General features: G+C 36.0%; 1 protein-coding gene across 1 annotated transcript in view; it reads right to left on the reverse strand.

Moving 5' to 3' along the window:
• CEP128 (centrosomal protein 128) overlaps positions 1-13,335 on the reverse strand; it is a 148,226-nt gene that overhangs the window by 101,372 nt on the left and 33,519 nt on the right. The window contains exons 5-7 of the mRNA XM_008057192.2: positions 10,081-10,207; positions 8,595-8,713; positions 3,665-3,756 (exon numbers count right to left, since the gene is read on the reverse strand). Of these exons, the coding sequence (XP_008055383.1) occupies positions 3,665-3,756; positions 8,595-8,713; positions 10,081-10,207 (338 nt within the window). The remainder of the gene's footprint in view (positions 1-3,664; positions 3,757-8,594; positions 8,714-10,080; positions 10,208-13,335) is intronic.

Genomic DNA, 13,335 nt, shown 5'->3' on the forward strand with positions numbered 1-13,335 from the left:
GTAGCGCATGCCAGTAATTCCAGCTATTTGGAAGGCTGAGGCGGAAGGATCACTGGAGCCCAGTAGGTTGAGGCTGCAGTGGCTGGGAGTGGCCACTGCACTCCAGTCTGGGCAACAGAGTGAGACTCCAACTCAAAAAAAAAAAAAAAAAGATAATGGCATACGTGGCAAAGCAATCAAATAGTACAGAAAGACTTAGAAAAGAAAAGGTCGTTCTGTCTTACACTTTCTCACCTCTAGGTCCACTTCCCTCTGGTAACCATGCACGACCATTTTCATTCTTAATTTTTTTGCTGGTTACCTTCATCATTTCAACTCTAGACATTTCCTTGTTTTGAAATATTTAGCTCACTCTCCAATTTCAGATCAATTATTACTTTTCTTGCTTCTGTTGGTTATCTGTGTAATTTTATATAATATAGTTACACATCTTATGAATTATTCCAACCTATGAGTTGATGCTTTATAGCTCATATGCGATCCTGCTCACATTTTAGTCAGCTTCACACTTGGATCATAACTTTCTTGGGTTTTGCTTTTCCTGGACTTTCTCATTATCTTTTGGTTTCATATGGGACTTATTTATCATATTCATTGATATCTTCCTCCCACTTCTTACTGAATCATCTATGAACAATGTACTCCAACCTTTTTGACTACCGTCTTTTCAAAGAACATTTAGTTTCCTGCTCTGATTCAGAGTGAATATTTTCTGGGCCTGCGACATGACGGCCATTCTGAGGTTACTTTCACTGAATCCCTAGGTCAGTTTTACTATTTTATAAAATCTGTATCTTTCTCTTTTTGGTTACAATCTTATTTTACTTACATGTATGTTCTTAGGTGGTTTCCTCAAAAATAAGTTACCTTAAAAAGACAAATATTCTAAGACCTTAAGTCTCTGAAAATGTCTTTATTTGTACCTCTTTCTTAGCTTTTATGATTCCATTCTCTCCTGATTTCCCCTATCTCACCAGCTGTTCCTTCTCAGGCCAGCTACTTCTCTATAAGACTTCTAAATACTGAAACTCCTTAGTACTCAGCCCTGTTCTTGCTGCTGTCCCGATGGTGTCTTTCTTGACATTATCCATCCCATGGTTCCAAATGTCACTTCCCTATGCAGACTACTCTTAAATTTAAATCTCTAGCAGAGATTTTCCTTTGAGATCCGGAGTACACATCTAGCTGTGTAATTTACATTTCCATTTGGATGTCTCACAGGCATCTCCAACCTAACATATGCAAGGCCACACTCTTCATTCCAACATTTCAACTACCTAAATCAGCTTTCCACATCTCAGAAGTGAAATGACCATCTGCCCAGTTACTCAAATCAAAAATCTTGGAGTCATCCTTGGTTTGTTATCCCTCAACCCCCATATTCAATCCATTACCAAATTCTGTCTTTTTAATATCCAAAAAAAAAAATACCTTGAAACACGCACCTGTCCATCTCTCCCCTACCATAGTCCTGGTCAAGCCATCAACAGCTCACACATGCTAATGCAACAGATTTCTGCCTTGCCTTCCTCAAATTATTACCTCATATGTCATCCAAAGTAGATGCATTCTGATTTAAACTTTATTTAAACCTTCCCAAAAGCTCGCTTCGTGTATTTTTACTATTCAATGTACTTTTTGCAATAATATTTTTAAAAAAATAAAAAAACTAGTAATTAAGTGAGAATACCTCTCTGAATGAAATAAAAACTTAAACTTCTTAATGTCCTCCACAATATTTTCATATACATAAATTAAGAATTTGAGGTACAAAGCTGAACTGAATCCTAAAATTTTCCTTGTCTACCAACTCAAGACGCCTTACTTCACAGAAAACTCGACTCCTGTTCTGGGCTAAACAAAGTTTCTCTGCCTCACATATGCCTCTGAGTCACAAAGATTACTACCAGATGGTGCTAACCTACAGATCAGAAGCACCCCAGTCCAACGCTGCACATTCAAGTGACCATTTAAACTAATCAACTAAATCATCCCTGTAATTTCCCCTATATCTTTGTATAGGGTAACTACTTCTTAAAACTTATGCTCACAATGCTTAATTTATACCTTTCCTTAAAAATGTGTAAATGCTATGAAATAAAACCATTTGTAAGAATACACTGTATTGGAATGTTAATGTCATTTTGTAAATTTTATCACCTTGTTAAAAAATAAGGATTGAATTAAGAAAGTCTTACCAATTTTAAAGACTAACATCATAGCTCACAATTCAGGAATGCAAATACATACCTGATTAATAGCAGCTCCATGTAAAAATGATTTTGAACCACAGTATACTGTAAGTGATAAAGAGCAGAGGTTTGGGGGTCTTACTGCCTAGATCTGAATTCTAACTCCACTATAACACTCCTGTTTGACCTCCAGCAAGCTGAGTTATTTCATCTCTCTGAGTCCTGGTTTTCTCATCCATAAAATGGAGAAAATAATGACTACCTAATATGGCTGTTGCAAGAATTAAATTTAAATCTGCCTAGCATGACATAAGCTCAATAATATTAGCTAACAGTATCAGCAGTAATAGTAATAGCAGAGTCTTTGAAATTCTTAATACTAAATTTCCTGCCCTCCTCCTTTAAGAGCAGGTAAGGTATGCAGCCTACACTTGATATTCACAGATTTAACATTTATAGTTTAAACTCTTTTTGTTGCAGAAACACAGAACTAGAGTGTTACGGTACAATTCGGGTAGCCAGAGTCAACGTACAAATGTAGTTAGGAGATTTCATGTCAGTTTTGTTGTTCCCTAATCTTTAAAGTATGTAGATTGTAACTCTTAAGAAGGTATAAAGATCATTGTTTCTTAGGATTATATGGCCTCCAAAAAACAGCAACCTACCACTGTTGATGATGAAAGTGAAAAGACAGAGAAGTTTTAAATTAAATAATGGCTCTAGGGACTTTCTGGAATTGACAAAATAGCAAAGACTAGGCAGATGTTAACCACCAACTGTCAAAGATCTCTACTAAAAGCTAAAGTATTGAATTCTACAATGGCTCATGCCCATTGACAAATTCCCTATTATACTTCTTTACTTTTCCTGCAATGGTCAGCTAGCTAGTAGGTCTTGCAATGTAGCTCTCCATAATGTCAATATTCCACTGTATTAAGTTAAAATGGTTTTAGGAATAAGAAATGTTTTCTAACATTGAGTCATGATGTATTCTAAATTTAAAGGACTTTGAACTGTTCTATTAATAAATGTTCAGATACTGATATAGAAACACAACACTGTTTTTCAAATCTATGTAAACAAGTCAATTACAGAAGCCAATTTATTCTCCCAATAATTTATGCCTCCCATAAAAACCATAGTCTGAGTTGCCCACAGTGATTCATGCCTGTAATCCCAGCACTTTGGGAGGCCGAGGAGGGAGAATCACTTGAACCCAGGTGTTCGAGGCCAACCTGGGCAACATAGTGATACTTCGTCTCTACAAAACCAAAATACAAAAATTAGGTGTGGTGGCATATGCCTATACTTCCAGCCCTTGAGAAGGCTGAGGTAGGAGGATTGCTTGAACCCATAAGGTCAAGGCTGCCATGAGCCATGATAGTGCCTCTGCACTCCAATTCACATGATAGAGACACTGTCTCAGAAACAAAACAAAACAAACAAAATAACAACTATATCCTTGTTTTTACCTGCTTCTTCTGGAAAGTTCCCTGTTGAAATCATCTCCAAGGCGAACTTGTTCACTGCTGAGATCTCGGAGAGACTGATGAAAAGCATGAAGCTAGCAAAGGCAAAACATAGTTATCCATTTAGGATTCTGTTGAATTCCTCCATGAAGACTCTCTAAAGATAAGAATAGGATCCTGTTCTTTACAATGATGACCAAATCTATCAAGTCGTTAATAAACATCTCAGCCAGGCTCGGTGGCTCAGCCTATAATCCCGCGCCTTTGGGAGGCTGAGGTGAGCGGATTGCCTGAGCCTGCGGGTTCGAGACCCGCCTGGGCAGCGAGACCTCATCTCTACAATAAATCAAAAAATCAGCCGGGCATGGTAGCACATGCCTGTAGTTCCGGCTACTAGGAAGGCTGAGGCGGAAGGATCGCCGGAGCCCAGCAGGTCGAGGCTGTGGTGGCCGGGAGCGGCCACTGCACTCCAGTCCGGGCGACCGAGTGAGACTCCAACTCAAAATAAATAAATAAATAAATAAATAAATAAATAAATAAACATCTCTGCAAAAAAAATTTTTTTCAAAGATAAGCAACTTTTAAAAAGCTATATATAACATTAACCATCACATCCTCTACAGTACAGCAGTTCACCTTATACATGCCCTAGAGAAGGGGTCAGCAAACATTTTCTGTAAAGGGCCCAAGAGCAAATATTTCAGGCCTGCCAGCTATACCACCTCTGTCATAATTACTCAACCCTGCCACTTCAGGGCAAACACAGTCATAGACAAACGCATCTGGCTGAGTTACTTTATTCTATCAGCTTATGATGTCCTGGATTGCCAGCTCCTACTGTAGAAAAACTCTGGCCCATGTGACTGGAAATCATGTACTAGAAGCATGGAGCAGCATTATTCACAACAAGAACACAAGAAACAAACCAAAAGTACACCAAGAATAGAACAGAGATAAATAAACTGCAGTATATGCTTCCAGTGGAGAATCATGCAGCAGTGAAAATGAAATTATCAAAGCTATCATACACTAATAAAGAGGAATGTCAAAAACATTACATCAAATTTAAGAAGCAAATTACAAAAGTAGTTAGAAAGTAGTATTCCATTTATATAAAGTTGAAAGGCAGGCAACACTAAACATGAAAAAATCACATTCTTTAAAAAAGCAAAACAATAATAACTATAAAAGTCAGGATAGTGGGTATCCCTTGAGAAAAAAAGAAACATAAAAGAAGCTTGGGAAAATAGTGCTCTATTTCTTGGCCTGCATGGTGGTTACACAATGTTCATTCTCATTGTTGTGTCTTTAATTGTAAATATATATATGCTATAATTTATAACAAAAAATATTTAAGTTATTACAGAGACATAAATTGTTTCATTTAACAAATGCACATGGGCAACTAATTAGAATCACCTACTGGAAAACAAGTAGCTGACTTAGGTGACAGATAAGTAAACAAACCACACAATTTTCACTAGACGCTTTAAGAAGGTACACAGTCAAGTAGAGCTAAAAGTCATCTTTAGAAAACAAGCTTAAAATAAGGAAGAACAATAAAAAGAATGGAGTGGAGGTAGTAGGATTATGACTAAACAACTTAGGTCTTGTCATCAGGATGTTTCAATTTGCAAATCAGAAGTTCATCCTTGACACTTCCTTTTCATTCATTCCTACCTTCCCCCCATGGCTATCTAATCTTCAAGACTTTCCATTTTATCTACTGAATAACTTTTAATTCTATCCCCTTCTCTCCAGCTCTATTTATCTTAATCCGTGACCACTGGTTCACACCCAGAACACAGCAATCGCCTCCTTATGGATCTGCCCACAATGACTACATTTTCTACTCTACAGCCAGAGGGATCTTTTCAAATTAATGCTGTCCACCCCCTCACAAAGTTTTGCATGATCTCAGTCCTTCCTACTTCTTTAACCACACAGTCTTCTTTAAAGCTCTCAAAGGTGCAATCTTCCCTCTATCAAGTGTCGGGAATGACTCTTACTCAAATTTCAAATTTCAGCTAATTCAGCCTTTCTTCAGGAAGCCCTCCCTGACTGGGGTATATCCCTGCACCACACACTCCTGTAGTCCTGTTTCTTTCCATTATAACATGCATCTCAGTTCATAATTATCGCTGTATTTATTATTTACTTATGTGAGTAATATCTAGCTGCTCCTCTAGACTGTAAACTCATTAAAAGCCAAGGTTTTTACTCATCACTGTTTCCAAGTATAAGCACTATCCCAATGACTGAGGCATGGAACAAAGAGAATGAAAGAGTAAATAAGTAATGTTAAAATATCGTTCTCTGTTCTAGGTTAAATCATATGGTCCATGCTAGCAAGTTGCACCTATCAAAAAATAACAGTCAAGAAAAAATGTCCAAAAAAAGGTGTTTTCTAATGCATTTGATCCTATTACCTTTATCTTGTGCTGTAGCAAGTGACAGCTACAGATGAGCATCCTAAGAAAACATTTGAGCACCCAATTTTCAAAGTACCAGAACAAAAAGCTCAAAGTCAGAAATTTCTCTGTCCCTTTTCTAAATAATTTAGCTACCCAAGATAACAAAAGAATTCAGCCCTGAGAACTTTAAAGAAGTAGGAAAAGAAGTATGCCCATATAACTAATACTTCAGAAATCCTTAGCAATACATAAAGTTTGGAATGTCTTACTTAATAGAAAATGGCTCTATCAATGATTCAGCAATCAGAAAAATACTAATGGTAGAAAGTCAATAGATCAAGTACCAAGAACTAACTTGTTCATACTAAATCGAATTTAGCAAAACATAAAGTAGCTGACTTAGCAGGGTTTACAGAATGAGCCACCTGAACAAAGAAGGAAACAAAACAAGTCCAACTAAACTTACTTTCAAGTGTTCTGTAATATATAACCTCCTTAACAAAATACAAAATAAATGCATGATGATTATTTGTACATCAAAAATAAAATAGTTTACTTGGACAATCCTTAAATTCATGCAGACCACAAAACAAAACAAACAAACAGAAAAAAAAAACCTCAGAAAAAGAACATTGCAGAGGTAGCACACTTCCTAACTTCAAAACATTATAAAGTTACTATAATCAAAGCACCATGGCACTGGCATAAAAACAGACACATAAACCAATGAAACTGAATAGAAAACCCAGAAATAAACCCACACATTTACGTGGTTTTACAACTGATTTTTGACAAAGGTGCCAAAATCACAAAACTGGGAAAAGACAGTCTCTTCAATACATGGTGCTGGGAAAAGTGGGTGTCCATACGCAAAAGAATTAAATTAGACCCTTATCTTATACAGTTTCAACCTGAAACTGTAAAACTGCTAGAAAAAACAGATGGGAAAAGCTCCACAACATTGGTCTGGGCAATGATTCTGTGCATATGAGAAAAAGCACAGGCAACAAAAGGAAAAATAAACAAATGGGATTGCATCAAACTAAAGAGCTCCTGTATAGCAAAGAAAACAATTAACAGAGTGCAGAGATAGCCCGCAGAATGGCAGAACATATTTGCAAACCAAATGTCTCACAAGGGGATAAGGAACTCAACAGCAAGAAAACAACCCAATTTAAAAATGGGCAAAGGACCTGAACAGATACTTCTCAAAAGATGACATACAAATGATCAACAGGTATATTTTAAAAAACAGTCAGCACCACTAAACATTAGGGGTCCAAATTAAAACCACAATGAGATATCATCTCTCACCTGTAAGAATGACTCTTATCAAAAAGTTGAAAGGTAAAGTGTACAAAAGGATATGGAGAAAAAGGAATCTTTGTATACTATAGGTAGGAATGCAAATTGATACAGTTATTATGGGAAACTGTATGAAGGCTCCTCAAAAACTAAAATTAGAACTACCATACGACCCATGAATCCTATTTCTGGATATATATCAAAAGGTACTGAAATCAGTGAGTCAGAGGGATATCTGTACTTGCAATAGCCAAGATTTGGAAACAACTTAAGTGTCCATCAACAAATGAGTGGAAAAAGAAAATGTCATTTATAGACACAATGGCATACGATTCAGCTGCTTTTATTATTAATATTATAAAGATGTGGGGTACAATTCAGGGTTAGGAACACAAACGTTGATAATGTAGGTACCCTTGTTGATGAGGTATGCCCCTCTCTCCCCTAGCAGTTTCCCTCAACTGCCAATCCCACCCTCCTTCCCCTGACAGTTTCCCACTACTGCCAACTCCTTTCTTATAGTATTAAAATTGTTCAAGGTCCGCTTATGAGTGAGAACATATGGTACTGATTCAGCTGTTTTAAAAGGAAAACAACAACATGGATGAATGTAGAGGACACTATGTTAAGTGAAATAAGCCAGGCAGAGAAAGGAAAATGCCACATGATCTCACTTATATGTGGAAGGTAAAAAAAAAAAAAAAAAAAACTGTGCTCACAGAAGTAGAGTCGGACAATGGCAGGGAGAAGGAGAGATGAAGAAGGAGAGAATGGAATGGAGAGTTGTTGATCAAAGAATACTGTACAAAGTTTCAGATAGACAAGAGGCATAGGTTTTGAGATTAGTTGCACACAAAGGTGACTAGCATCAATAATAATGTATTATATATATTTCAGCATAAGAGAAGTTCAAAGGTCTCATCATAAAAAAGTGACAGGCAAGTGAGGTGACAGACATTTAGTTACCTCGATTTAATCACATCACATTGTATACATATATCAAAACATCACATCATACTGCATAAATGTATATAACTATGGTCTGTCAAAAAAAAATCAATAAAAACTTTACTTGCTTTAAAAGAAGAAAATCAGTACTAAGTAACTGATGATCAAATTCTTGGTTAAAATATAGCCTAAAAGGTCAAGTGTCAATCATTTACATAGAAATGCAAGAAAATGCTGCATACAGTTTACAGAATGGTACAAAGTACCTCGGCCATATCATCTCTCTCCTGAACAAACCGGACACCAGTTCTGGATTTAATTCGTTTAATACCCTGTGGATCCCCATAGTCCTTGAGAGGTGAGGTAGGTGGAAAACGATGGCTCTCTTTATAATTGAAAGAAAAAAAGAGGGGATTAAAACACTGTAAGAGAAGAAACAGTCTAAAATTTTATTCAGTACATATATGCCAAACATGGATCAACATATATACAAGCCCTTTACCCAGACTACTTCACAAGTGTCTTGCTATGGCTGTGAAGTTCCACAAAACTGATACTAATCTTGCTCTTAATGCAGATAAAATGAACAACAGAAATGATCCGGAAATAGAACATGTCAGAAGTTCCCATTTGCTATTCTTTCCAAAAAAAAACATATTTTCCCACATAAAAATAATAAATCATTAAATTAAAAAAAAAAAACTTTTAAGACTCCTTAATATAACAAAGACTAATAAAACAGATTTTATTTACTTACTTATTTTCTGAGTCAGGGTCTGATTCTGTCACCCAGGTTGGAGTGCAGTGGCATGATCACGCTCACCACAGCCTCAACCTCCTAGGCGCAGGAGATCCTTCTGCCTCAACCTCCTAAGTAGCTGGGCTACAGGCACTCCCCAACACACCTAGGTAATTTTTATTTTATTTTATTTTTGTAGAAACGGGGTCTCACTATGTTGTCTAGGTTGGTCTCAAATTTCTAGGCTTAAGCAATCCTCCCACCCCAGCCTCCCAAAATGCTAGGATTATAGTCATGAGCCACTGTGCCTGGCAGAATTTTTAAAACAAACTAATTATTCTAAAATATGAACAGTATATAAAAATCAATTAAAAACCAACTAACTACATAAAAAATATAGATGATGCTGTCCAGTTTTTAATCATTATCACCATAATCAACAGTAGTATTAACAATGTGAGGCACCAATGTTCAACTTATCTAAATCATCTCCCTTCACTGCAGGTTTTTCTTTTTGATTCAGGCAAGAACTTCAGTGCTATGGGAAAGTATAAGACTAATTAAGGCAAACTATGCATTGTACCATTAATCTAGCCATTGATAGCCAGTTGCACACCAAGGCTAAAATTCACCTGTATCATAGAAGGTTTCATAAAACATCTGAAAAATGATTATACTAGGATAAGGCATCTAACCTAGAAAGTATACCATATAGTATATCTTATTTGTGTGTTTTGTTTTTATTATTTGGCAACACAATTTAATCTAAGTTTTGTCAGATAAAGCTCTATGTGGTTCACAGAGACTGAGTTTGGAAAAACAAAACAGAACAAAGATCCATTAAAGTATTTCAAAATATGAACTATAATAAAATCATTAACAACCGAATGTTCTAACACTAATCTGTATGATGTTATGTTTGGGTTGTATTTCTCCAAAGGTTATTCAATAGGTACTTCAAAAAATATTTTTTTAAAAAAAAAAAGGTTTTTTAGAACATCCGAAGTGTTTACCTGCCCCAGTGCCACCATCGAGGTCACTTGCACTTAGACTTGTAACAGAAAGACTTCTCCCTCCTGAGTTCCTCAATAGACGTTGACTCCGCAGTTGGTCTATTGATTGTTCCAAGCTTTCTTTTAACTAATTTAAAGATTATAACGAAGAAAGTCATTTTTAAAAGTAATTTTAAAATTTTCATATTTTCAAAGCTATTTCTGAACTATCTGGGTACCCCAAAATATTATACCAGAAAAATGTTTAACTAAATTAGGTTAGAAAATATAAAAATAGTAAACATGAATATTTTAAGAACCAATGTTAACAACTGGCTTTAAGTGGCATCTATCACTACCTACTCCATCTTGTATCTACAGAATGTAGAAGAGATGTCTGCTACCTAAAAGCTTACAAAAGCAGAATGAAATGTCTAATTGATGCACCACTCCGGTTTTTGCAGATCTTGACTACAAAATTCCTCACTGCCTTAGTCGTTCTTTGATGGACTCATAATATTATGTTTTCACATTTTTTTCATGTTTCTAGTTGTTCTCAGTAGGAGAACTGATCCAAAATAATCTTATCTACCAATGCCAAAAGCAGATCTTGCCAGTATCCTTTTTATGTAAGCTTATTTGCTAACACATCCTAAGCTGTAACTAAAAGTTGATGGATAAAATGAATTTTCACACATACATACACTCTCTGCCACCAAAAGAAGAAAAAAAAAATGTGACCATGGAACATACGGAAAAATATTGATGAACAGGAGAAATGAAATATTACCCCAAAAGCTAAAAGGAATAAAGAACATTCATATTAATAATTTCAAAAATAAGACAAAAAGTTAAAAAAAACTTTTTAGAGCTGAGCTCGGTGGCTCAGCCTGTAATCCCACGCTTTGGGAGGCTGAGGTGAGTGGACTGCCTGAGCCCGCGGGTTCGAGACCCGCCTGGGCAACTTGGCGAGACCTCATCTCCACAATAAATCAAAAATCAGCCGGGCATGGTAGCGCATGCCTGCAATTCCAGCTACTCGGAAGGCTGAGGTGGAAGAATCGCCGGAGCCCAGTGGGTCGAGGCTGCAGTGGCCGGGAGCGGCCACTGCACTCCAGTCTGGGCAACAGAGTGATACTCCAACTCAAAAAAAAAAAAACTTTTTAGCAACCTCATTTTAAAACTCTAACAAGATACATCCCTAAGCTATTGGAGAAGAACAGGCTGACTTCTAAAGTCCAATAAATGAATTTTATATTAAGTAAAAGTAGATGAATAAAATAAAGACTATTTTAAATTACTCCTACAAGCATCATTGCAAAAACAGAACACCTAAAACATAAAACTAAAAATGTAACAAAATTAAAATCTGCGCTTAAAGTAGTAACAACATGACATTGAATAAAAGTTAATCGTGATGTATGAAACCAAAACTTAAAACACAAAAACAGAGAGATAAGGTATAAAGTCATAAAAAACTGTTATAAACTCTTTAGGATTTTTAACCTCTAACTAGGTGCAAAACCATTTCCTATGATGGATGATGCTATTTTGCTGAAACTAAGTCAATCTCAACCCAAGACTGTGGTATTAACTACAATGGTATAAATTCTTTTAAGTCTAATATGACTATCTCACCACATACCAAGTGATGACACCATTCTCCCCCACTTTCCCCTATCTAAAATACTACAAAATGAACATTATAGAACATGCTATTAATATGCTGCACATATTTTCACCTCAACTTGATATGAATGCATCATTTACAGATTAGGTCTATTATTTTATCTCTGCTCATTTGCTATTAGACTAAAACAACTGAAACATTACTACTCTGCACCAGTAAAAATACAAATAAAACATGGGCACTAAAACTGAATGCCAACACTTGTTTATAAGGTACAAGATGTGCTTGTAGACTTAGGAGCCAAGTTCAGTAGGCTCCCTCTAACCAAAGATGAAACAACTTGAGCATCAACAAGAATGTTAACTGCAATGGACTGAAACACTTTAAATATGCACATAATTGTGAGTTAATGATGATAATCAATGGCAAAAAAAAGTCATTTGTCACCAGTAGGGGATACAGGAAACCCTATTTTATTTTGGAAACTAGTAAATAAATTAAATTTTAAAAAACTATAGAGGCTTTTAGATTATCATTAAAATAAAATGCTAAATTTTAAAATTCTCATAGAGATTTCTGATAGTCCTCTGATGTCTCCATTTGGAAAAATTTCGATTAGAAACAAAACATAAACCAGGATTAGAGAGCTGAAAATAAAGTATATAAAACTCAAAAGAATTGACTACACTGCGACGTGAATCTATGAAAGGCAACAATGGGTACTCCACAGAAAAGTGACCCCAAAAACATGAGTCAGAAGGACCAAAGGGAAGCCTGGCATGATTCTCTCAACTGCACCACTTTCACTTATGCTCCCGCTCCTGTCCACATTCTTCACACTCCATCAGATAATAATAGCTTTCTCTATGTTTTATTCTGAAGATGAAATAAGAAAATTTATATAAAATAATTACACCAATGCCTGGGGCAGATTTGGTTGTTCAGTAAATGGTAGTTTTTAATCATTATGATTAATGGCAATGACTATAAAAGCAAAAAATAAATGGAATGAAAAAATGGGATGCTTTAATCTGGAGAAGCTATTTAGAAGAGTTTGTCACTCCCTAAAAATGACTTCACTGAATTCCTCTGGCTGCATATCTAGAGGTTCTAGAATGAACACTGTGAATATTCCCACTGTCAGCTGTTTCTTCTATAACCCCACACATAATTCGATATGAATCGAATTCCATTTCCAGCATTATGACTTTTCATTTATTTGCTGCACTTTCATCTTTGTTGGGCAATTCTGTTTTGATTATTTATTTTTTGTAAAATAGCATATGGGTTTATTATTGAGAGACGCACACACACACAAAAGTTAACAACCACACTTTTCACTGTCTGTGACCAATCACCAACAGAATGCAAAAGACTGATCTGTCAGTTACACAGTAATGTGTGGACTAAAGAGGTAACAGCAAACTTTGTACTTTACACAGTTACTTATAGTAGATGCAATGTAGTGACTGAAATTTGAACTGTATGGTTTAGGAACTGGTGTTATCTGAGTAAACTGAGGTAATGCACTCCATGTACGTTGCAACCATCCAAGAACTGTCTGTATTTGCTTTTCAGAGTCCTCAGACAGCTGGGGTGCTAAGGCTTTATAGCCCCATGCAGTGGAAGAATGTGCTAACTCTGTC

Source organism: Carlito syrichta, unplaced genomic scaffold (assembly GCF_000164805.1).
Source record: "Carlito syrichta isolate Samal-C Ts95f unplaced genomic scaffold, Tarsius_syrichta-2.0.1 Scaffold302860, whole genome shotgun sequence".
Taxonomy (NCBI): domain Eukaryota; kingdom Metazoa; phylum Chordata; class Mammalia; order Primates; family Tarsiidae; genus Carlito; species Carlito syrichta.